The sequence below is a fragment of the Eschrichtius robustus genome, chromosome 2 (assembly GCF_028021215.1).
Source record: "Eschrichtius robustus isolate mEscRob2 chromosome 2, mEscRob2.pri, whole genome shotgun sequence".
In the NCBI taxonomy this organism is placed as follows: Eukaryota; Metazoa; Chordata; class Mammalia; order Artiodactyla; family Eschrichtiidae; genus Eschrichtius; species Eschrichtius robustus.
Genome location: NC_090825.1, coordinates 155,477,180 through 155,503,206, shown reverse-complemented (window position 1 = coordinate 155,503,206; position 26,027 = coordinate 155,477,180). Strand labels below are relative to the sequence as shown.

Sequence of the window (26,027 nt, the reverse complement as noted above, 5' to 3'; positions counted from 1 at the left end):
GTTTCGGTGTGCTTATAAAGTCCTAGGCAGCAGTAATGGATGTTTGCCCTGTGGTTTCCATGGAAACTGTTGCCTTGCTGTAAAAGATAGGTGATAAAAATTATTTGCTGCCCTGGAGGCACAGCTAGAGGGAATGATACAGAGGTATGCTGTCACTTATTTTTAGAGAGGAAACTCAGACTTTAGCTGACCACTGTGTCTACTGATAATTTTTCACTTTTCTATGTAATGCTTCATTTTAAGAAAGCTTAAGTGAAGAATTCATCTTACATTGAATTAAAAAAAAATGACAGCTCTACTTCTCTATATGAGGTCAGAGTCTTCAGATAATTTTCACATTTGGATAGGGGGAAAAAAAATCTCAGAACTATTTTAGTGCCAGTCTGAATAATCCCTTTTTAAATGAAGGGTGAGGAAGGCGGTTAAAAGCAGCAAAACAGCGACTTCCCCGATGATGGCGACGGTCTGTATCTGCTCTCTGCAATATGGTAGCCACTGGCTGCGTGTGACTGTTGAGCAGTTGAAATGTGGTTAGTGTGACTGAGGAACTGAAATTTAAATTTCATTTAAATATAACTAATTTAAAATTAAATTCAATTAATCAAATTTAAATTTAAGTATCTCTGTGTAGGTAGTGGCTACTGTATTAGGTAGTGCAGCGATGCATAATGCATGATGCGGGTAATGTTACCCGCTTTTCTTAATAATTTGTCTTGAACATCTTTCTTTGTCAGTACATGTAGAGTTTTGTAATTTCAGTTGAATTTATAATGTTCTGTTGCATTTATTTATACTTCTTACTGTTGAAAATTTAGACTACTGTTAATTTTTCATTATTATAAAACTGTGCTGCACTGAATATCCCTAACCATATATCCTTGTGCATTAATTTTTTTCTTTAGCATAAATTTCCAGAAATGAATTTGCTCAGGGTGTGTACGTTTTCAAAACTCTGAATATCAGTCTTGTCTCCCAGAGTGATTGGACCAGTTTATCCTCCCAGAAGCATATACTGTATTTTTACGGTTAATCTGCAGCTATGTGCGTTACAATCTTCAAATTACTGGACTGTATTGTTTTAGAAAATTTTCTATCAACTGCTGTGTTGTAGGCACCATCCTGAGTTTCTTTCATTTTACTTTCAAGAGTTTATATTTTAATGAGGTAACCTGGAGCCTGGCCATAGAACATTGTAAGAGAAGGTGTAATCATCTCAGATAGCATGCAGCATGAAAACCCTACCAGCATCGTGATGAACTTTGAATGTTACATTTTTACTCCTTCTGTTCTGAATATTTCAACCTGTGCCCATTTATTTTTGAGTTTTGGAGTTAATAAATAGTGAATAGTTAAGGATTATGGAAAGCCACAGTGTTATTCTGGCAGAGAACAACCAGCAATATGGTGAATTTGAACAAGTAGTAGGAAAAAACATGAATTTAAGACTAATTTTGAAGTAACAAGCTCTACAAATATTAAGTCCCACTTCTGAACATAATGTGGAAAGAAATATAGGCCTTGTTAGTTGTATCAATACACAATTCCAGTTGCCATTAGTAATGTAGCGTCATCTTACAGGAAACACAGTCCTATGGATTAAAATTATTTAAGAGCAAGTAGAAGTGATTGCTTCATGAACACATGTTTAGAATGCTGGTTCTCCTTTCTTTTTCTCCTACTTGCCTTCAAGACTTAGCTCAAATTGCAGTTCTTCTGTGAAGTCTTCCTTGTGCAGCTCTATACATATATGTAGATGAGCCAGTAATATTATAGTATACTTCCATGTGTGTTTCTTCATTGTTCACTTAATTTTTTGTACCAAGGATGTAGATATAGATATATATATATATATATATATGAAATTTTATCTTGTCAGTGTCTTAACAAATGCACAGTGGGTACTCAAGAAATGTTGGTTGAATAAGTTGAAATGTAGGGAAAGAAGTTTAAGCCTGGAGCTTACAGAAAGAAGGATAGCTTTTCCAATTCTTTTTTCTCCAGTGTGACCACTGGATACTAAAACCTAACGAAGGTTAGAAAACAAACTAAAACCCCAAACCAGTTTTGCTTATGAGTTTAGGTATAGAAGTTATAAATAAGATATTGGCAGATAAAATCAGCATTATGATAAAAGGATAATATTCTGACCAAAAGGAGTTTATTCTAGGAATCCAGAATGGCTCAATATGTCATTCACAGTTATAATTTGTAATAGGTGAAAGGAAAAGATAACCTCGTAGTGTTTGATAGCTATCTCAAAGACATTAGATAAAATGTTAGACACTTTGAAAACTAAACCAAATGAACTAAAAATAAGAATTGAATGATACCTTTATAGCATGATTTAAATAAAACAATTCAGTAAATGTGTATTACAAACATATTTTAAACTAGTAGCCAGAATTGCGCTTACTCTGACATATACTAAGACGCATCCATTAAAGTTAGGGAGAGGCAAAGATACTGTTCATCAGTATTTACATTATTCTGGAAGTGTTAGGCAGTGCTGTTAGATAAGGAAAATGGAATAAATAATGTCAGTAACGGTAATGGAAAGGATAGGGCTAAATTTTCATTACAATGTAGATGGGAACATTAATATAAAGATGCTGCTTTCCCCCAACTCTGTGAATTTAGTGTAATCCCAATAGGACTATTCTTGACACGTGCCCAAATGATGTTGCAGTTTCTTTGCAAGGAGAACAGTGCGGGAACACTTGTTTAAGCAGCTCATGATATATGTGTTTTAAACCCAGTGATATTAAAATCTGTGGTACTGGCATAGTAATAGATAGCTAGATTGATGAGACAGAATAGAACCCAGAAATAATATAGTTTTAAGCATATGATACATGTTTGGGAATAATCGCCATCTATTTGGAAAACAGTACATAGTTACATCAAATTAAGTTCTAGATGAAATAAAGAGCTACTTGTTAAAAAATAACAACACTAGAAGAGAATGTAAGAAAAAGGTTTTAATACAGTCTTGAGACAGGAAAGAATCTTTTATTGCCATAGCAAGAGGCTTAAACAATTAAATTTGTGTATGTTAGAAAATACAGGTAACAGAAGCTAAAATGGTAATTTGGAGTAAAGCTTTGTAACATGTGGCTTGACTGTTTCGTTTCCAGAGTGACAAGGTGCTAGAGGCACTCGGCACAGCCTTTCTTTGCTCATTACTCAACAAACATCCATTGAGCTTCTAGAATGTATGTGACCCTGGGATACACGCTGGGTATACATTTTTCCTGTCAGAATACATGGTCTGTGCCCTCCTAGAACTTAAAAATCTGGTGAGAGACAATAAACATAATTATGAGAGGAAATAAATAAGTTGAGTCTAATTATGTTGGGAGAGGGGATAAACAGGGTAAGCATCTTTGAGGAGGTGCCCTTTAAGGGAGATCTGAAGAAAGTTGAAACAGTCTTGCTGAGCATTTGGGTAAAATCATTTCATGAAGAAGGTTAACAGTTTCAAAGGCCGGATGAGAAGTTTTCAGGAGACAGCAAGGAGACTAGAGGACAAAAGCATATTGTCTAAGGGGAAAACAGGCATGAGATGAGAGGCTGAAGAGGTAGCCAGGGCCAGAGTCATTCATTGCATTCATCAGATATTTATTGGACACTAACCCATGTGCAGAGCACAAGGAAATATAGTAGCAGTGAACAAAACAAAAATCCATGCCCTCTAGGAGACAAAGCACTTGCCTTCAGGATCCCTGCAGGTAATGCAACAATTTTATTCAAAGTGCAAGAGAAAACTGCACCAATGTTTAATCAAGGGAGTGATCTAGTTTCGCTTTTAAAATCTACTCTGGCTGTGTTGAGAATAAATGAGGGAGGGAGAATTACGAGTGAACAAGGAAGTCTAATAAAGAACTTAACAACTCTAGGTTGGGTGAGTGGTGACTTGAAATGGCTATTGTGCATTATATCACTAGTGTGTCAAGAAAGGCAGAAAGAACTGAGAGCTGGCAACACTGGGATATCCATAGGTTTTATTATTATTGGATTATTGTCCATCTTTTAAAAAAGCGGGTTTTCATCAGTTCCAAGACTCATCGTTTTCCCCATCTCAACAGTATGAAATTGAGTTAATAAGTCTTATCCTTGATGGCATCTTAAAATCTCTGTCAGCAAGGCCACAGTCCTCTTGATTTGTTTGCCTGTGTACTCACAAACAGTTAACAGCTGCTCATTTTAGTCAATGTTGTGAGTGTTGTTGCTATTTCTCATGTTAACTTTAGTTGTTGTTCAGTATGTCTTCAGTAATATTATGCTGTGAACCAGCATTGAAACAGTTATTGGTATGGAGAAAGTTATAAAACAGTTCAAAATGATATATGATTAAACTTTATGGTTAAATAAGTAAAAAAGGGTCTTGCAATCAGTATAAAATAAAAATTCTGAATGATAGAAGCTTGGGTCATGGTTTATTTGGAGGCATTTCCTTCTTTTCTTTCCAGCACATTAAACAGTGGTTTACCTTACAATCAGTGGCATCTTAGATTTGATGAAATACAGTAACATTAAAATGGCATTCATAGCCAGGAACATTTGTGATTAGTTTTCCATTTTGTTTATGAACATGATTCTGGAGATAGCAGGTAAATAATTCCCCCAAATAAAAGCCAAAGAAGAAAAACAAAAATTATATTAAGCATTGTATTTTCTGTTTGTACTGAAATTACATTGTTACGTGACTTATTGTTAGATTTTGTATTGTTTACTGGAGTGCCTTTCCTTTGATGGATAGAAGCGTGAAGACATCTATTGGACACATACTGAACTACAGTCAAGACGTGGTTAGTGCCTGGGGCCAGGCATATGGAGTTTTAACAGGCTTTACAGGTGATTCCGTGATACACCAAAGTTTGGTTCTCAGTCTGTTGGCAGAACATACCTGAATTGGCTATGGAATTTTTGGATTGGCTATCCATATGCATACCAAGCATTGTCTATAGGCTGAATAAATATTTCAGTTCTATATGTGCTCCTGTTTTTTTGAAATGTAGATCCTATTGTGATGAATAAAATACTAATTTGTTGGGAATTCCCTGGCGGTCCAGTCGTTAGGATTCCGCGCTTCCACTGCAGGGGCCACGGGTTCGATTCCTGGTCGGGGAACTAAGATCTGCATGATGCACGACATGGCCAAAAAAAAAAAAAATTAAAATACTAATTTGTTTTAAAACATTTACACGTATGTTAATTTTGGTCTCTATAATATTTTAGTCAACAAACCTTGTTTAGTGCAACTGCTCTCATGTTAAGATTTGCAGCAGTGTTTGAGGTTTAAAAGCCCTACTCTTAATCTACAGATTCAATGCAATCCCTATCAAACTACCACTGGCATTTTTCACAGAACTAGAACAAAAAATTTCACAATTTGTATGGAAACACAAAAGACCCCGAATAGCCAAAGCAATCTTGAGAACGGAAAACGGAGCTGGAGGAATCAGGCTCCCTGACTTCAGACAATACTACAAAGCTACAGTAATCAAGACAGTATGGTACTGGCACAAAAACAGAGATATAGATCAACGGAACAGGATAGAAAGCCCAGAGATAAACCCACGCACATATGGTCACCTTATCTTTGATAAAGGAGGCAAGAATATACAGTGGAGAAAAGACAGCCTCTTCAGTAAGTGGTGCTGGGAAAACTGGACAGGTACATGTAAAAGAATGAAATTAGAACACTGCCTAACACCATACACAAAAATAAACTCAAAATGGATTAAAGACCTAAATATAAGGCCAGACACTATCAAACTCTTAGAGGAAAACATAGGCAGAACACTCTGTGACATAAATCACAGCAAGATCCTTTTTGACCCAGCTCCTAGAGAAATGGAAATAAAAAGAAAAATAAACAAATGGGACCTAATGAAACTTAAAAGCTTTTGCACAGCAAAGGAAACCATAAACAAGATGAGACGACAACCCTCAGAATGGGAGAAAATATTTGCAAATGAAGCAACTGACAAAGGATTAAACTCCAAAATTTACAAGCAGCTCATGCAGCTCAATATCAAAAAAACAAACAACCCAATCCAAAAATGGGCAGAAGACCTAAATAGACATTTCTTCAAAGAAGATATACAGATTGCCAGCAAACACATGAAAGAATGCTCAACATCATTAATCATTAGAGAAATGCAAATCAAAACTACAATGAGATATCATCTCACACCAGTCAGAATGGCCATCATCAAAAAATCTACAAACGATAAATGCTGGAGAGGGTGTGGAGAAAAGGGAACCCTCTTGCACTGTTGGTGGGAATGTAAATTGATACAGCCACTATGGAGCACAGTATGGAGGTTCCTTAAAAAACTACAAATAGAACTACCATACAACCCAGCAATCCCACTACTGGGCATATACCCTGAGGAAGCCATAATTCAAAAAGAGTCATGTACCAAAATGTTCATTGCAGCTCTATTTACAATAGCCAGGACATGGAAGCAACCTAAGTGTCCATCAACAGATGAATGGATAAAGAAGATGTGGCACATATATACAGTGGACTATTACTCAGCCATAAAAAGAAATGAAATTGAGTTATTTGTAGTGAGGTGGATGGACCTAGAGTCTGTCATACAGAGTGAAGTAAGTCATAAAGAGAAAAACAAATACCGTATGCTAACATATATATGGAATCTAAGGAAAAAAAAAAAAAAGGTCATGAAGAACCTAGGGGCAAGACGGGAATAAAGACACAGACCTACTAGAGAAGGGACTTGAGGATATGGGGAGGGGGAAGGGTAAGCTGTGACAAAGTGAGAGAGTGGCATGGACATATATACACTGCCAAACGTAAAATAGATAGCTAGTGGGAAGCAGCTGCATAGCACAGGGAGATCAGCTCGGTGCTTTGTGACCACCTAGAGAGGTGGGATAGGGAGGGTGGGAGGGAGGGAGACGCAAGAGGGAAGAGATATGGGAACATATGTATATGTATAACTGATTCACTTTGTTATAAAGCAGAAACTAACACACCATTATAAAGCAATTATACTCCAATAAAGATGTTAAAAAAAAGAAGGTGTCAGATATGGGGATATATGTATATGTATAGCTGATTCACTTTGTTATAAAGCAGAAACTAACACACCATTGTAAAGCAATTATACTCCAATAAAGATGTTTAAAAAAAAAAAAGCCCTATTCTTTAACTAGGTTCTAGGCTAGGAATTTTGGCTCTAACATGTCTGAGGAATGCCCATCTGTATCTTTGGCAGTTGTCAGGTAAAAGCAGAGGAGGTTAGAGGGAAAAAAAGAGAAATAAACATATATAGAAAAAACAGAAACTTTGGACAAAGAGTAGGAAGAATTAAAAAAGAAAAAGGGGCCCTAGTTAGTTTTCCCTTTCCTAGTGATTTTGGAAAGTGTGAACAGTTGCATCGCATAACTTACTGATTCAGTTTATCCTTCCTCATCTTTTTTTTTTTGTTGTGTCATTTGTACCTCATTTCCATTTTGACAGGAAGATATGTTTTCTCAGAAGCATGCCGTTACTTGAGATGGTAAAGGGTCAAAGTGCAGTGCTGTCTGACAATGGCAGAGTTGAGGTACAGGAGGAGTAGTGAGGGTTCCTTCTTCACTTCTCCGTGTGGAGTACAGTAAGCCCAGAACTTGTGTGGAGGATTGAAATCTGCTGAAGGGACGTCTACCCTTGAACCAAGGGTGCTGGAGGCTAAAACCTGAAACTTGAAAGAAAGAAATTTCAGACATAAGTACTACTTTTCAGTCACAAATGCTCCTTTCTCTCAGTTGTGTAAGTAAATGTTGACTTACTTTTAAAAAGAAAGAGACTACTAACAACGGAGAAATTTTGTTCCTAACTTGTTTGTTTTCTTTCTCTAGTCATTATTCTTTATTAAATCAGTGAGAGGAACTGAACACATTTTCTACCGTGTACCACAGTTGACAGTATAACAAGATCCAGATAATTCTACCTGTATGAATCTCTGGGCTTTCTTTAATTTGTGTAGAGTGAAAATTTTCAGGCTAAAAAGAGCGAAATAAAGCAAGCACTAGCACATTCGACTTCTTACATTTGTCTGAATGGTACATTCTTTTTTATTCCCAGAGTCCTCTCCCTTTATTAACAGTGCAGGAGTCAGAGGCTCGATGTGCTCTCTGGGAAAGGGGAGTTGGTCAGCCCACTGACTGCAGGATGTGTTCATAATGAGCTTTAATGCGCAGGCCTTTGAATGGAGATCTGTTAGGACTGATAGGTTTTACAAGCTCTTAACAGGAAAGCTTTATGCCTGCGAATGGTTTAAAGTGCACCCTAGTTCCTTAGCAGAAGAGGATTTTTTTTTTATTCAAATGGATTTCTTTCCTTATATATTGCTGATATGCTTACTAGAGTTTAAAATGAAATTGTAATAGTTTCACTGTAAAGCATTTGGAAATTTCCCTAATATCTGTGCGCCCAATTTATCACCTGTTTACAGTGTAGGGAGTAGATTCAGTGTGGACAGACTGGAGGCTGGGGGGTAACTGATGAGTTTGTTGTTTTAATGCAGGTGAGAGGTGATTATGGCCTGAACTAATGTGTTCAGATTTTGTCCTGGATTAATGTGTTCTGCATTTGACTGTCTTAATGAAGTGTTTTATCTTGCAGGGGTTAATTGTGGATTAACTCGATCCTTAACGAGACTTGCTTTTACACTCTGTTGGCTCTAGTCTAGGTAGCCTTCCCTCCAGGGCTAGACTGTCTCTACTCCTAAGACGTGACCTTTCTGGTGTCTCTGCTGAGTGCCTCTGATGTTCCCTCCACTCTGGCTCTTTGGAGCTTGAATTCTTCCCAGCCCCATGTGAGTTCAGGTAGTTGCTCAACTCATAGCTCTCTGGTAGTTGTTCTTTGACACTGTGGAGTCTTTCCCTGTACATGCAGGCTTAGTATTTGGTCAAAGACTCCAGGGGACCCCTGTCAGATCAGACACTGCTGCTTTTCTGGCTAGCTTCTTCCTCTGTGTCATTCTGCTCTGCACATTTCTCCTGGCTTTGGGACTCTAACCCACTGATCTGTCTTCTGAGCTCTGTGGGACTGCTGTTTTCTGTTTGGTCTTCCTCTCCCTGCATCACATATTGGATAGCAAGTCCGGACCATAACCTTGTTAGTTTCTCTTCTCTCAAGGATCATACTCCTGTGCTGCTTGTTTTCCAGCGTCTGAAAACAGTTGCTTTATGCATTTTTGTCTAATTTTAACATAGTTTATGACAGGAGGGCTAGTCTTCTGTCTGTTATGATCAGATTGTGTTGACCTTGTAGAGGGTGAGAAGTAAATAGGAAACTCGTTGAAGGATTGAAAACAGACTATTGCCGTGATTTGTTGATGCTTTATCTAGAGTACACCATTGCTTTCTTTAAAATGGACAGAGGAAATGAAAGGAAACTTAACTCGAGGCTGTTGTAGTAATCTAGGCTTAAACTAGACTGGAAATGGAGTGAAATGATAAATTCAAGAAATCTTTTGAAGCTGGAACAATTAGGACCTGCTCTAGAAGGTGGTAGGAAGTGAAGATGTGGGAGGAATGAAAGGAGACACTGTGCTGTTTGGCTTGAACCACCGGGAGGGTAATGCCATTTAAGGAGATGGGCAAGACTCATCAGTCTTCAGAGGAGGGGCTAGGTTAAAGAGGAGAAAATGACGAGTTTTGTTTTGGATGAAATAAGTTTGAGTGACCTAGTAAGCATCTATATACATGTCAAATGGGCAGAGCAGAGGGCAGGGCTAGAATTTCACCAGCACTGTTCAGATGGAAAATATCCATCTGTATTCTCTGCCATCACTAGGGGCTGTACCAGGGTACTCTGGAAGTACTGGCTGACTCAGAGACATTCCCAGAATCTGACAAGAAAATAGCCTGAGGAGGTCTGGTAACTTCAGGGTGATCCTTGAAGACCCTAACTGTGATATTCTGCCATCTCCTTCCTTCCTTTCTGATCCTGAACGCACTGACATTTGGATTGAAAAAAATAGCTATGTTTTTCTGCCATTTGCTACCTGTAGACTGTTTAGGAAACTTGTTCAGCAGTCTTACCTTCTTTTTTTTTCTGATTGTAGCCCCTCTGGAGAGAGATTTCCATCGCAGGTAGCCCGGTGGTTGTTGCTCTGGGGGAGGATGCTATGCAAAGGAGGTTGTCAACACAAATGCTTTCAGTTGTTTTGTGCAGTGCGGACTGTGGCTACTTTAATTCCTCCTTTTTCTTTTTTTTTAAATAAATTTATTTCTTTTTGGCTGTGTTGGGTCTTCGTTGCAGTGCGCGGGCTTCTCATCGCGGTGGCCTTTCTTGTTGCGGAGCACGGGCTCTAGGCGCGCGGGCTTCAGTAGTTGTGGCTCATGGGCTCTAGAGCGCAGGCTCACTAGTTGTGGCACACGGGCTTAGTTGCTGTGCGGCACGTGGGATCTTCCCAGACCAGGGCTCGAACCCGTGTCCCCTGCATCGGCAGGCGGATTCCTAACCACCGCGCCACCAGGGAAGTCCTGATTTCTCCTTTTAAAAAGGGACTATTTCTAATCCCCTTTTTGGATTGTTTGGAGTTCTGATAATATGTCTTGGAGTCCTGTGGAAGAGTGACACACAACCTGGGGATGTGCCGGAGCTTCACCTCTTGTGGTGGCTGGGGTCTGTGTGACTTACCGTGTATAACCAGGTGTGCAGAGACGGGGACCCGCCTGTACCCCTTAGCCTGAATGCAGTCTGTGTGCTCCCTGGTCCACAGGGAAAGGTCAGGAAGACAGAAAGTGGATCAGAGTGTCTTACAAGGCCGGGGTAGTCATCTTTGCATGTAACTACTACTCCCTTGCCTCTCCACTCCCCTGTTGAAAAAATGAGAGTGAAAAGGAGGACACGTACTCTCTTTTTTGCTTCTCTTGTATAGGAGATGCATCGGAGATTTGAGAATGCCCCCGATTCTGCCAAAACTAAAGCTCTGCAAACTGTTATCGAAATGAAGGTGAGAGCTTCCTAAGGAATCTTATGTGTCATTTCACACTTTAATGTGTGAGTTTAAGAAAGTGGTATGTAATAATAGTTCACTCATTTTGTAGACTGAGAAGAAATAGTAAGACTTAATGAAAATGACACATTAAAAGAACTTCAGTTTCGTTTCCTCTTGTCCAGCATTTCTTGGAGTCAGCTGTTCTCAAACCTTTTGGTATCAGGGCCCCTTATTCTCTTAAAATGACTCATTTCATTTGTTTTTAAGAAAATGTCCGCCAAATACCAAGTTTGTGTGTCAGTTCTTCTCTCGAGTTAAGAATAGGGTTCCGTGAAAAAAGTACCTGATTGGGCTTGCGGCTCACAGAGCACCCAGTGCTGTCCTGGGAGCAGCGTCACACCCAGGTGCAGCAGCCGGGCCTGGCCCCTTCCTGTGTCGTCACACAGCATGGTACAGAGATACACACTCAAGGGCTGAGCATATGAAAAGTCACCAGGGACATTCCTAAGTGAGCCAGTGTTTTAAAAATGTTCTTTCTTATTTTTCTTTTTTGTCTGCGAGTGCTGACACTGAAGAATACACTGACGGCTAGCACGGTTTGGCGCTGTTGTCCAGAGGCACGAGCGCTTTTGCCTGTCCTTTATACCTTTAGTGCACGTGTTAACACAGTGGAAAAGGCACATAAAGTCATAGTATTATTATGAAAATAGTTTTGACTTCTCAAAAGGGCTAGGAGGCACCCCCAGGCTTTCACGGACTATACTTTGAAAACTTCTGCTTTAAGTTACTGAGTAGTTAGAGATCTTTAGGCTGAACGTTACGGTGATTGGTGACTAAGCGCTTGCCTTCTGTGTTAAATTCCCTGGATTCAAAACCTGGCTTTATTTAACCAGTTGTATGACATAGAACAAGTAACCTAACCTCTCCATACCTTAATTTCTTTATTGATAAATGGTGATAACAATAGTACCTATCCCATGGGTTCTTTTGTGGTTTAAATTAGTTAAAACAAGTAAAACACTTTCAACAGGACCTGGCACATAGTAAACATTCAGTCAGTGTTAGCTGCTATGCTATTATTATTTTTATTAACAACATATTCCTTCTTGCAAGAGCTAGAAGACTCTTACAGATAGGGACCCCTCCCTCTCCCCCTCCTTCCCTCTCTGTCTCTTTTTTTAACTTCTTTGTATCCCCTAAAAAATTTGACACGGTGTTTTGCATCATGTGCCTTCATTTAATATTTGTTGATGTGGCAAGAGTCTTTAGTTTTTGGTATATAAATAGTTTTATGTAAATAGATGCTTCTCAAGTACAGTTATCAGAATGGTTCTCTTAATTTAGAAGATTTCCTCTTAAAACTTTGTTTTTATTGTTGTATACATCTTTATTCTCACTGGGGAAAGGGTTTACCAAACAAATACCAAATTAGTGGATTCTGGGTTCTTTATAGTTAGACAATTCATAGTCTTGAACATAATCTCGTAAACAGCCTCTAGAAAGGTGTAATTACATATTCACATTTCCCACAAGTTTATTGGTACATGTTATTTCCTGATCCCTGTTGGAACCTAAAAACACACGAGTGTACCTGTGTTCACAGAATTATTTTGCTTGCCTTTTGATGGCACAGGGAAGTGTACTGGTTTTAACTGGCAATAGATCTATTTTAAGTCATGTTAACCTCCAGCCATTCTGCTAAGAAGCAAGAGACTGAGATTCTGGTGGCCCAGTGGGGTCAGGTGGATGTTATGTTGAAATTGAAGATGCAATAGCTGAGATGCTGAGAGTGTGGCATGAGCTTGAGAGGATCATGAAGACCTAGACTGGTCTTTGGGGGAAATGGGAAAGGAGGTGATGGTGGACAATAAAAGAGCCCAGCTGTCTTCAAGGTGACGTAATATTCTTTTCTCTCTCCTCCTCCTCTCCCTCCTCCTTTCTCCCACTTTCTTCCCTCTGCTTCCTTCTCCCTTCTCTAACTTCTTCTTTTCCCTTTAGCAGTGGAGGAACAGGGAGGAATTACTGGACTGCTGTAGGGTTAGAGTTTTGCTGGGTAGATATGGCAGAATTACTGGGATGCAAGTGAATTGAGGGTGGAGGTGAAGGAGTAGTTGGGATGATGAGTCCAGGAATGTAGCCTGGATAGGAAGGAAGAGAATTCAGAATGGATGGACAGGTTGGGAGAAAATGTAGAAGTTAGGGGGGTGGAGGACTCTGTGAGATACAAGAGCAGCAGTTAATGTGAGTGACGGTGTGTCAGGCCTGGGAGGAGAGGCCTGGGTGATGTGGTCTTGTAAACTGGGTAGCTAAAATGGACCGGAGGATTGAGGGCGTTGGCATTACGGATGTCAAGGAATTCGGACATTGAAATCCTAGGATTATGGCAAGAGTGGCATTTGAAGGAGAGATCTATTGTCAGCCGGGTGCTGAAGACTTCTTCAGCGGGCGGGAGTGACGGGGAAGCCCCTAGATGGCAGCGGTGCGGAGGGAGAGTGAAGAGGAGTGTGAGCTTTAAATGGGAGCAGCATGGAGGAACCTGGAGGATGCCCACACTTCTCCCTGCCACTCTGTGATGCTGGTGGATTAGTGAACTTCAATGGAGAGCGTTCGGGGAAATTATATCCTTGGGGAAAGCCTGGGTTTACTTAGAGCAGGGAGACAACTTTTGAAAAAAAGTTGAGCATTTGGGAAATTTAACAAGGAAAAGAGGATTTCAGTGGACTCAGTGGGGTTGGTTGATTAATGATGGGAGACCCAGGGCTGGGGAAGTATAGAGTAGTAAGATGATAAAGAATTTATTTATTTAGTTATTATACATTCTAGGAGTAAGAAACCTCCTTGGAGAAAGGGCTGTCCTCAAATAAACCCAGCCTGAGTACTGGTCGGTGCTACAACTAGTCCAACATATCAGGCGTTAATTTTCTGGCCTCATCCCAGAAAGTAGCCTGGCAGGTTCTTTTTCTGCCTCATGGCTTTCAGAGCTGCAGTTACGGTCCCTTTTTAGGTGCAGATTTTATGGTGCATGATTTGATAGTGAGTGTCTGATTTGGTCAAGAGCTGCCTCTCTGTCTGTGTTGGGATTTTCAGATAGTGCATTTGAAGCCGTTTATTTGTTTATTCTTCATGGGCCGGGATAGCTTTAAACGAGTAAATCAAAATCCTGGTTTAGGTTTAGAGTGTCTCTGATTGTGTTAATTTAATATGTTTAATTTTGAACCAAATGTAAGTTTCATTTGAATAGATTTGTAAAAGAAAATTTTCGTTGTGTTATTTTTAAAGGTAGTGCAATGCAAATCAGAGGAGTACAGCCCTCGCCTCTCCCCCGAACCTAAAAATAGCTAGCTGTAAGTGTCTCATGATAAATCCTTTAACTCTTATCGGCATACTCTCAGATAACAAGGAAAGTCAGTCAAGACAGGCTTGAGGTAAAGTGAAAAGAGGAAGTCAGTCTCAAAATTTCTTCCTAAAGGAATGGTTTCTCTAAACTTCCAAATAAAATAAAGCTATACTGAATTTATGCTCTTTAAGGTCTTTACTTCTTAGGTGAATAAGCATATGCAACTATAGATGTAAAAGTATCTATTCTTTGTAGGAGTTTTTCTGTAATTGATGACATCTAAAGTAATCTGGGGATAAACTGGATACTGTGACAGACAAAACCAAGAAAATGAGTATAGACGGATGTTGTACTAGGAGGTGATATTCGTGGTGATGCTGATTTACAAGGACAGTGACGTTTCTTTTTAGAAATCATTATGAGATATTTGAAATGCATGGTGAAGTATAGCGAATAAGTAAGATTACTAATGCAGTAAGTAGCCTCCTCTTATCTGCAGGGGATAGGTTCCATGACCCTCAGTGGATGCCTGAAACCACAGATGGTACCAAAGCCTATATATACTATGTTTTTTCCTATACATACCTATGATTAATTTTATAAATTAGGCACAATGTGTAAGGGATTAGCAACAGTAATTAATAGTAAAATAGAACAGTTATAACAGTATGCTGTAATGGAAGTTATGTGAATAGGTCTCATTCTCTCTCTCTCTCTCTCTCTCTCAGTATCTTACTGCACAAATCTAATGCCTTCTTCGTCTAAACTAAGCACTTGTCATGCACTGTAGCCGTAACTTTTGCAGTTTGAGGTGCAACAGCAAAACTGGCACGAATTTCTTTTTCCTTCATCCCAATTTCACTGCTGGAAGATTCATTCTGACTGTAGATCTTAGCAACCTCAGCATATGATTTTTTCTCTTAGTGAGAACTTCCACCTCTTCACTTAAAAGAAACACCTTACGGTGTTTCAAAGAGAAGTCTTTGTCAAATCTGAATTGCCAGCATACTACTCTTGTGCTTTGGGGACGGTATTAAATAAAATACTGTCACGTAAAAATGGTCACTTGAACACAAGCACTGTGATGCCAGGACTGTCCATCTGATAACCGAGATGGCTGCTGTGAGTGCCTAACAGGCGCGGGTACACTGGACAAAGGGATGATTCACGTTCCGGTGGGACAGAATGGGATGGTGTGAGAGTTCATCATGTTGATTGGAACAGCGGTGCACGGTTTAAAACTTCTGAATTGTTTTTTTCTGGAATTTTCCATTTGATATTTTCTGACCGCAGTTGACCTCAGGTAACTGAAACCACAGAAAGCAGAACCACGGAAAGTAAAACTGTGGAAAAGGCGGGACCACTGTGTGATAAAGTGTAACTGTTAACGTAATTATTCATCCCTTTGTTTTTCTGCAGTGGGACGTTATCAGATCTTTATTATTGTAGATAACGGTTATACGCATTATTGTGTAAATCTTTGAAACCTTCTTACTCTTTTCCCCACTCCTTTGGGGGCAGAAATAAGCCTTTTAAGGGGGGTCAAGTAAAACGATAAAATATTATAGCTAGAAAAGGTTTTACTGTTAATATTACAGATGTTTTCACTGGAAGTTTGTTGACCATAAAGTACTTAGAAACTTTAACTAGTTTTCCATTGCTTCTACTTCTTTAGTTAATACTCTCAATTTTAATCAAAAGGGTGCAGAGGAAAGGATAGAGGAAAAATCATACTATAGATCTCAGTCCTCCTCCTCTCCACCATATGGCCATGAAGGATATATTTTAGAAGCAAGGCACCAGTTGCAATATTTCTACATATTTGTTTATCTTTATTAAATTTCACATCTGTAAAGACAGACTTGTGCAACCTCTCTGACTTTTTGCGAATACTTTAATGTCTAAATCTTCCTTTGTCCTCAGGATTCAAAAATTTCCTCTATGGAGCGTGGGCTCTGAGACTTGGAAGAGGAGATTCAGATGCTGAAATCGAACGGGGCTTTGAGTACTGAAGAACGAGAGGAAGAAATGAGGCAAATGGAGGTCTATCGGAGCCATTCTAAATTTATGAAAAACAAGGTAATGGTGTGTGATACCGTAATTTTTAAATGGGGTTTGAAAAATTGATGCATGTTCCTACTTCTTTAGTGATGATGGACCTCACGCTGTTTTATCAGGCTTCAGGGAAGAATACTTGTACCGTAATTCTTTCAGATAGAACTTTCCCAGAATTAAAGTCAGAATTACTGACGTTGTATAGTTATTTCAAATTTCACTTAAAAGAAAATTACTTGTATGAGGCTAAGTGTGTATTATCACAGTTTAACATTTCATGTCTACCAGTACTTCTGAGGCGATTAGTAGGATTACATCCAGATGAGTTTTTCTCACTATATGAAACATCGCGTTCTCTATGTCTTGTGAACAAATTTAGAAGTCAAATTCAGCCTAAGAGACTGAATCCACCTCCCCTTTTTTTTCCTGAAATGACTTAAATAAAATCGTGTTTTCCCTTCAAACACAGTTCCCTAAAGGAAAGCCCTTTGCGCTCTCCCTTGGAGAAGACCCATGTGTATCAGGTTTATTGTTTCCCACGTGCACTTGGGGTGTATGTACAGTAGGATAGGCATCGCTGAGACGTATCAGTCTGTATTATAACCTCAGTCACAGTATTCCTTCTTTAGAGCCAAAGGCATTTATTTTGATCCTATGAACTATTTTAGGCAAATTGGAGGACTTAGTTTATTACAGTTACCAGTTTATCAGGTCTGTGGTGTTTTAAAGATCATAATTTCAATTATAAAATATTAGCTAGAAAATAAGTGTTCCTCCCCCTCCCCCTGCCCCCCATATCCCAATTGTGTTAGTTCCCTAATTTCTCAGAAGTGAAAACTGTTCCTTTAATGATACAGTTTCTGGCTTCTTTCTGTGATACCCATACCTGCATATAAGTCAGTAGAATATTCCTCTGTTATTTTAAGAATCTGTTATCAATGACTACGGCCAATTTCATGTAACTTTTAGAACTTAAAAATTCACATATCCAACTTTCTGTTAGTTTTGATTTATCATTCTAACTTGAGAACAAAATAAAATATCATCTCTGCTTCCCATTTGCTGATTAGCACATTTCAGTCCATTACCCTGTGAAAATAGTGAGCCCATCTAGGGTCCTTTGAAGAGGAAATTAGGGGAACAGATTTGATTGTGTTATATGAGTTATTGTTATTTCCAGTTACTGCTCTGGCTCAAAAGCAGATAATAAGAAGACCTAAGTTGACACATGAGTGAAAAAGAATAACAATGTCGTGACAGGTAGAGCAACTGAAGGAGGAGCTAAATTCGAAAGAGGCTCAAGGGGAGGAGCTGAAAAAGAGAGCGGCTGGTCTTCAGGCAGAGGTCTTTGCCGAAAGATTTACCCTTTGCGTGCAGTGATCCCACAGTGGGACCCTGCTGCTCTGGCTCTGGGTGCTCACACTTTCACTCTGTGGTCGGCAGCTTTGCCCGGGACTAGCACTGACCAGCCTGCTGTGCTCTTTAACTGACTCCTGTTCACCGGTTTGACCCACGTGCCACCCTGTGTGCAGCGAGCCCTCATGTGCTCTGGAAGCCCTGTCCCTGTTTTTTTTTTTTTTATTTTTTTTTAATTTTTTTTATTTTTTTGGCCGTGCCACACAGCATGCGGGATCCTAGCTCCCCGACCAGGGATTGAACCCGCGCCCCCTGCAGTGGGAGCGCGGCGTCTTAACCACTGGACCGCCGGGGAAGGCCCCCTGGTTTTTTATTGTTGCTTTGTCACTGTGTGGATGGTGCTTCAAAGCTGTTTTTTCTCGACTTCTTTCCTGTTAACCAGAAACTTGTTGATTTATGTGAATGGTCTCTTTCTCTTCTTAGGTACAAAGAATGTGCAGATGTTCTAGGTCCATCACCCAGGGTTTATTTGAGTCTGATTTCTTGAGTGAAGTGCTTTGCCTTCATATGTAGACATCATCTTTAAGTCCCCGATAGGTGATTTTGCAACAAATTTTACTTTCTTTGGAACAGATGTATAGAAGTGATTAGCTTATTTAGTTATCTGGTCAGTTAGAAGTAGCATGAAACTTAAAGTCTCTAAATCTATTCAGTAGCTCAATCATCTGTCTAGAGAACTTGAAATTCCATTTCAAACTGTGATAAAATGATGATAATAAAATAGCTGACACTTGAGTACTTATTATAAGCATTTTATAACCTACTAAGGTAGGTATATTCTCAACCCAATTTATGGATAAGGAAGCTGAGGTAACACAGTGGTGCTCAGGAAGCACAGTTAGTAAGAGGCAGAGTTTGATTTTTACACAAGCCATTTGGTTCCAGAACCTGTGCTGGTAAGCTCTGCACTCCACTGCCCTATACTAGGCTGTGCACGCATTTGTCTCACAAGTGTCAGGGAAAAAACTGCCTCTGAAAATTACGGTAGGATAAGACTGGAATGCAGCATTAAAAGAAAAAAAAAAAACCACTTGTGCTAATTTAGTGTGTTTGCTATTTATGGACCACTTTATAGTATAGATAGAAAAGTGAGATATTTTGTCTAAAAGGGTCCAATTTGGTTTGTTGTAACCATGTATTGTCTAGAGGAGAAGTTGATCTATAACTTTTTTTTCCTCAGCTAGTATTATTAATTTCTTTTTGTGTCGAACAACAGGCTAAACATTCTATACATTTTTTTGGTTTAATCTGTACGCAGTACAGTGGCACTGGTTTGCTTTCTCCATCTTACTGATTAGGAAACCAAGGCTTAGAGAGGTAGTTACCCAAGAAGACACACTCGTTCGTTCTCACATGGGATTGACTGCAAAAGCCTTATTTATGCTCCTAACTTTTAAGGAAAATTTGTGCTTCTAAACTCTTCTATTTAGGATATTTTCTTCTTTTTCTCAGTCTTTATGGTCAGTATAGCATTATTTGAGGATTATTTAGTAAGGCAGATGATGAGGAAACTGAGATTTTATATTTATTTTTGATCACATGGTCTAGAGGTAGCTGGAAATTTGAGTAATCTTTAAGCCATAGTTCTTTAGCTGATGAGGTGAGAACATTTTGAACGTTTCTCCTGACTATTCATTCATACCACAAGTGCGTTTTTAGTGCATTCTGTTTGTTAGGGGTGGGATGTTGGTAAAGGGAAGTCATGAAAGATGCTACACCATTACAGTATGTGGCAGCTCCTGGGTACGTATCTGTGTTACAGGATGGAAGTAGCTGCTGTTTACAGCTATCTTCCAGTGATGTCCTTAGCAGCTGCGAGTATTTTGCATACAGTGAGCACACAGAAATGTTTGTTGAATGAATGAATATTCTATTTGTGAGTAGAGCTTTCATGCCTATGAGAAAAATGCTTGTCTTCCTGATGAAACAGAACAGTAAATTATAAGTTTATTTTTAGTCCTCCTTAAAAGTAACTTTAATTACAGTAAAATTTATTTCATACTTTCTCATGGGAAATTGTTCTCAAAAACTTTGTCCCTTATGCCTAAGATTATTTCAGTCAAAATACTTTAGATACATTCAACTTTTTAAAAAGTATTTTTTGTTTCATCAGTGGTACTGAGATTACTGACTTCTTGTGAAATTTATACTTCCAAGAGTCTATATTTTAGTGCATAGCTGCCTTGCTTAGGCAGTAGATACAATGTAAAAACAGATATGATTTCTGTTAATTTGGCTTACATTTAGAATAAAAGAGTAAAAATTCTTAGAAACACGGTAGAAATGTAAAGGAGATGTTTGATGTTAAATGTTTTCTAAGTTAAGATGAGAAAAATTTATGGGGGAGTGAGTGGCACCTGTTGATTTATGGATTACTCTGTCAGAGTAATTCAAATTTGATGACACATGTAGATTCTTAGAGAATGAGATTTTATGCGTTCTTTATTTAGGTTATATACTTTTATCCATTTAGTTGATATGACATGTTGTAGGTAATATAACTTTGTAGGTGGAATCTTTCTTTTAGGTCAGTACCCCTAACTCCTCAAAATTATATAAGTTTTAGAAAGCACATGTTTATAATGCCTTATAACACTAAAGTGGCTTTTTAAGAAGGACTTTATGTACACTTTCATTTGAGAATGAAAAAAAAACAATGAAAAAATAAATGTGCAGCTTTTGAGTTTAAATAGCAATAGTAGGAAGTTTCTTTTTTCTTTCTGTATTCCATCTACACTAATCCTGCTGTATGATTTGAAGTTTCTTATGACTTAATAAGATGAATACTGCTTTAGTCGTGTTCAGATGCTTACTGCTGTCTCATAGTCATCTAAGTGAATTGGGATTTTTCTTCTTCCATTCCTTTTCTAATGGATTTCAAAAGTTTAGGGGAGACAATAAATGAAAACTGGAAATTTTGCTATTAGTTGAATAAGCTTTGTTTTTTTGTGGGGGGGGGGTGGTCAGCTAAGATTAGATGGTGCAAAAAGATGAATTGTGTCCTGTCATAAAGTTAATGCTGTATATCTTGACGTGGATCTGTCAAAGATCCAGATTAGAGGTGGTGGTTTTATTTCTTTTTTCCTTACACTGCTTTTTCTTCTTCTCTAGATTGGTCAGGTGAAGCAGGAGCTGTCCAGAAAGGACACAGAACTACTAGCCCTACAGACAAAGCTAGAAACACTCACCAACCCGTTCTCAGACAGCAAGCAGCACATTGAAGTGCTGAAGGAGTCCTTGACTGCTAAGGAGCCTCGAGGGCTGCCATCCTGCAGAACGAGGTAAAAGGAGTTGTGGGATTTGCATGGAGCCCATTCCTTGGCACCTTTTCTTGTGTGTTACCTGTGCACTTCTTGTTGTGTTGAGATACGGGAGCTATGAATAATGTTATGATGGATTCTTTAGCGATGTGGTCAGTTATAGTACTAAACTATAACCATCTTGTTTCTATTGTTCTTGTATCTAACAAATTAAACCGGTGCAGTTAATATATGTTTTTGATACTTCAGACTTTGAATAAGTCTGTGGTTCTAAGTAGACTTCAAACTAATGTTATGAAATGAAACGATAGTTGTAAAAGCATTTGTTTTCACCCGTGGTAAATCTTTCAGTCATGAATGGGAGTGAGCTTGGTCAGCCTGTGTTGGGTTATTAAGTGTCCTTAATTTTTGGTATTATGAATAGCTTTAAGTAGGCAAACTGTGGAATCTAGAAATGTTTGAGATAAATCTTGTTTTGAACTGCAGATTATTAGACATGTGCCTTCATGTCCTGTTTGAAAATAAAGTTAGCATTTTTAGAAATATTAGAAGATTATCTAGTCTGCCAGCCTTGATTAGAGGTAGGAACACACTAAATAATTCCAGGCAGATGAGAATCTATCATATTTGCAATGAGAAGGAATTGATGATGCTATTTGGATTTACTGTCTTAAGGAAAATATTTTCTAAAGATCTCAATGAAATAGAGAATTAAGGTAGGAATAGGTAAGCAGTTCTGCTGTATAGAAGAAAAATAAAGCGTATAGTATGGATTAATTTTTTCTTTTAAAGAACAAGATAATAGATAAATAAAGGCATAGTGTAATGAAGAAAGGAATGGGTAGTAAAAAGAAGGCATAAAAACATCTTAGACCCAGAAGTTCAGAATCTTCACGCGAGGAGGAATGGGAAAATGACCAAAATGTTTTGTGTAGTATTTTATTTTTTTACAGTTTAGGATTTTGTTGAAAATTAAGAGATTTGGATGATGTATTTATAATTTTCCTTACAACTTATACTTTTTCTATTTTGATCACGTTTCATTTTATCATGATACCTCAGAGGGATATTTTGGGGTAGATAAGGCTCTGGCCCTGGAGTCACAGTTATTGAGTGTGAACTTCAGTTTTACCACTTGCTACCAGGTGCAGGGTCCTGGGCACATTACTTAAGTTCATTGTGCCTCGTTTTACACCTGTAAGATGAAGAGGAGTTCCTGCCTCATTAGGTTGTTAGCATTAAACTAATTTATTCACTCCTAGTGCCTGGCACATAGTAAGGTCTTTGTCAGTTATTGGCATCATTCTAATTCTTGTAATACTATCAGCTAATATATGTAAACTGTTAAAACGGTAAGAGAACATTGTTGCTTTTCTTTTCATTGGCATAAATTTTATGTAGAAGGTCTGCTATTTAACATTTTTATCAAGCTAAATTAAGGTTTATTCAGGGAATTGCAAATACAGAATTATCTGAAAAATGTTACCTGCAAATTTATTAATTTGTGGCTTTATTAGAGATTTTCACATCAGTGCCTGGTATGAATGCAGTACTACAAAAGGGTCAGAAGAGGGCGCCAGTGTTTTGGAGCTGAGCCTGTTGCCAAGTGCTGCTGTGATAGTTTTGGATGGAGGTGGCAGGTGTGGGAACCAGGGAACCAGGCAGTTGGTTAATGATGATGCAAACACTTAAAAGCTTGTCACAGTCTAATAGATGACTTCTTCCCCTTGGCAACCCATCCTTCTCTTTGTACCCCGCTCTGAAATAGTGTTCTTATTAGCTAGGTCTCACACAGATGGGCTTGTGATTGGTTTCTTGTACCATAGAGAACAAAGACTGTATTTGTGGTCATTCTTGGATGGTTTTTGTATTTGTTTTTAGAACTAACTGAGTTTCAGCAATTACCCCTGTAAGTTATTAGGACAACTGCTCAAATATAAGGGTCTCATTCTAAAAGATAACAGTAGAAAAGCTAACTTCCTTTTGAATTTGGGGTGATTATATGAATGTTATATGCCTGTTTATCAGGATTTGTTATTTTTTCTTAAATTACTCTGGTGACACTTGACAAGGCTCACTTTTTCCAAAGCAGCTTTCTCCTGTTGGATCCCATAAAAGACAGTTTGAACCAGCTCTTTGAAAGTTCTCACCTATTTCTATAATTGCTATCTTTCTGTTCCTATAATTGCTCTTTTTTAAAAAAATAATTTTATTTATTTATTTTTGGCTGCATTAGGTCTTCGCTGCTGCGCGCGGGCTTTCTCTAGTTGCGGCGAGCAAGGGCTACTCTTTGTTGTGGTGCACAGGCTTCTCATTGCGGTGGCTTCTCTTGTTGCAGAGCACAGGCTCTAGGCTTGCAGGCTTCAGTAGTTGTGGTACGTGGGCTCATTAGTTGTGGCTCGCAGGCTCTAGAGCACAGGCTCAGTAGTTGTGGTGGCGCACGGGCTTAGTTGCTCCGCGGCATGTGGGATCTTCCCAGACCAGGGCTCGATCCTGTGTCTCCTGCATTGGCAGGAGGATTCTTAACCACTGCGCCACCAGGGAGGCCCCCTATAATTGCTCTTTATCGATCTCATCCTCCTCTCTGAAGCTACCCTAGACTTTCATCCAGCTCTCAAATCACAAAATTAAGCACATATGAAAAAGAACATGGATTCAGGAGTTTTTTTTGTTTTTTTTTTTTTTTTTTAATTTTAAAATTCTTGAAGGAAAAACGGGATGTGGGAAAAGACCTGGTGTTTTTCCTGTTCAGGGTCCATGGAATGAGGTCCTTTTGTGTCGGGCAGTGTACAGTGTATAGCATCTATGGAATTGCTCCAGTTTTATGAACATCTCCTTTAATCGGTTGACCTTCACAGAGGTGGTCTGGATTTAGTAGCACTGTGGTCAAAGCATGGGCTTTGGAGTCAGACCTAGGCTTGAAATAGCCTTCTACATTTATTAGTTATGTGACCTTGGATGAGTTATCTTACCTCTGTAATCCTCCATTTTCTCATCTGTCACTGAGAATAATAATAATACCAACTTCCTAAGGTTAGAATAGATGTTTAATGTGGCTAGAATAGATTTTTTAAATTATGAAGTTCTCATCTGAATTTGGAGGTGAATATTAAATATCAGTGGGTTTAAAATATCACCACTGGTTTTTTTAGATGATAACTTTGTAGCCCTCTCCCCACCTTTGTACAGATAAACTGTGCACTGTTGAATGACACATCTCTGCCTGTGGCCTTTTGCAAGTTTCTCTGAGCTCTTCAACCTTTTGTTGGGATGTCAGACAGAACTCAGTGCAGTTGAAATAGCCTTTTAAAAAGGTCTGCTTGTGTACACTCTCAGCCTCATGACCCAACGCCCTTCAGTCATCCTCCTTTCTAGATGGGAACAGTGGGAGATGTGGTGATAGGAAATTATACTTAGTGATCTTCGGCAAGTCACTTAGTTTCGGCTTTGATTTCCTCAGCTTTAAAATTAGGAGTAGTTTAGATTATTTACCTTTTTAAAAGTTTATGGGGACTTCCCTGGTGGTGCAGTGGTTAAGAATCCGCCTGCCAAAGCAGGGGACACGGGTTCGAGCCCTGGTCCAGGAAGATCCCACATGCCGCAGAGCAACTAAGCCCGTGCTCCACAACTACTGAGCCTGCGCTCTAGAGCCCGTGAGCCACAGCTACTGAGCCCATGTGCCACAACTACTGAAGCCCACGTGCCTAGAGCCCGTGCTCCGCAACAAGAGACTCCACCGCAATGAGAAGCCTGCGTACCGCAACTAAGAGTAGCCCCCGCTCGCCGCAACTAAAAAAAAGCCCACGCGCAACAACAAAGACCCAACACAGCCAAATAAATAAATACATAAATTAAAAAAAAAATTTATGAAATACAGGAAAAATGCAGAAAATAATATAGTAGACAGTACTCAGATTTAACTTACATTTATGTGTGACCACATTAGGTGATCTTTAAAGGTCCTTTAAAAGAAAAGATTAAAACAAAAAAAGCTCATTCTAAACTAAATATTCAGTGAAAGCAGAAACTTTTGTTAGAATCTCAGGTGTTTAGAACTGGTTGGGGCTAGGAATAGGCTAGGAATAAATATTAGGAAGCTGTCATTATGGGGGTAGTGGCTAAAGCCTTAGGGATGAATTGGTTTCTCCAGAGGAAGGTTGTATCGAGTGAGATGTGAAGAGGGGGAAATGACAGCGGATCCAGTGAAGAAAACTGAAAAGGTGTGGTCAGAGAGTTAGAAAGGCAGTGTGAGTCATTTAATTGCAAAAGAGGAATTATAAAAAAAAAAAAAGAGGAATTATAGGAAACATGCCATTGTCACTGGCATGCAGTTACTAGTGCTAATGTGCTCTTAGGTAGATCTGTTTATTGATGTAAAACAAAAGAAGGTTAAGATGGGTTGAGATAATTAATACTTTTGTGGTCAGAAGTAAAAGGCCAAAACAGCAAGGTAGCCATTTTTCTGTTCATGTCCTTTGGTAGAGAAAGTCTTGTGGAGGAGAAACCTTCTGATTTTGTTGAAGTTGGCATAACCTGTTTGCCACAGACCTTGATGCTTGGCAAGCTGGTTAGATGCTGTTCCTCCAGCTCAGTTGATGTGAGTTAAAAAGGTCTTATTCCTCCTGCCAAGAATGGTGTTAGGGTGATGACTGTGTGTCCTGCTAGTCTGTGAGGGGTTTTCCTGAATATGTTTTTTGTGGTTTGCAAAATACGGACCTCACGCAAAATTATACTCTGAATTTAGTTCACACCAAACCAAAAGATCAGTGTAGAATTCAGAGCAATTAATCTAGTAGTAGCAAAGTGGTTTTTGTGGTTATTTTTATCTCAGCTCTCCAGACTAGCCCATTTAAATTCTGCATTGCATGAAAAAGCAGATCAAGAAAAAGTGTACACAGGTGATTTGAATTGAAAAGATCACTTAGTAATTAGACTGTGGGCTTGGGTAGTTTCTGTGGCTAATATTTGTGATATGAAATATTTTTAGTATCA

At 38.9% G+C, this 26,027-nt stretch overlaps 1 protein-coding gene across 1 annotated transcript in view; it reads left to right on the top strand.

Annotated features, from left to right (window-relative positions):
• LOC137758979 (ELKS/Rab6-interacting/CAST family member 1-like) overlaps positions 1–26,027 on the top strand; it is a 143,392-nt gene that overhangs the window by 36,244 nt on the left and 81,121 nt on the right. The window contains 4 exon segments of the mRNA XM_068534916.1: positions 10,908–10,982; positions 16,228–16,383; positions 20,887–21,027; positions 21,030–21,056. Coding sequence (XP_068391017.1) covers positions 10,908–10,982; positions 16,228–16,383; positions 20,887–21,027; positions 21,030–21,056 — 399 coding nt within the window.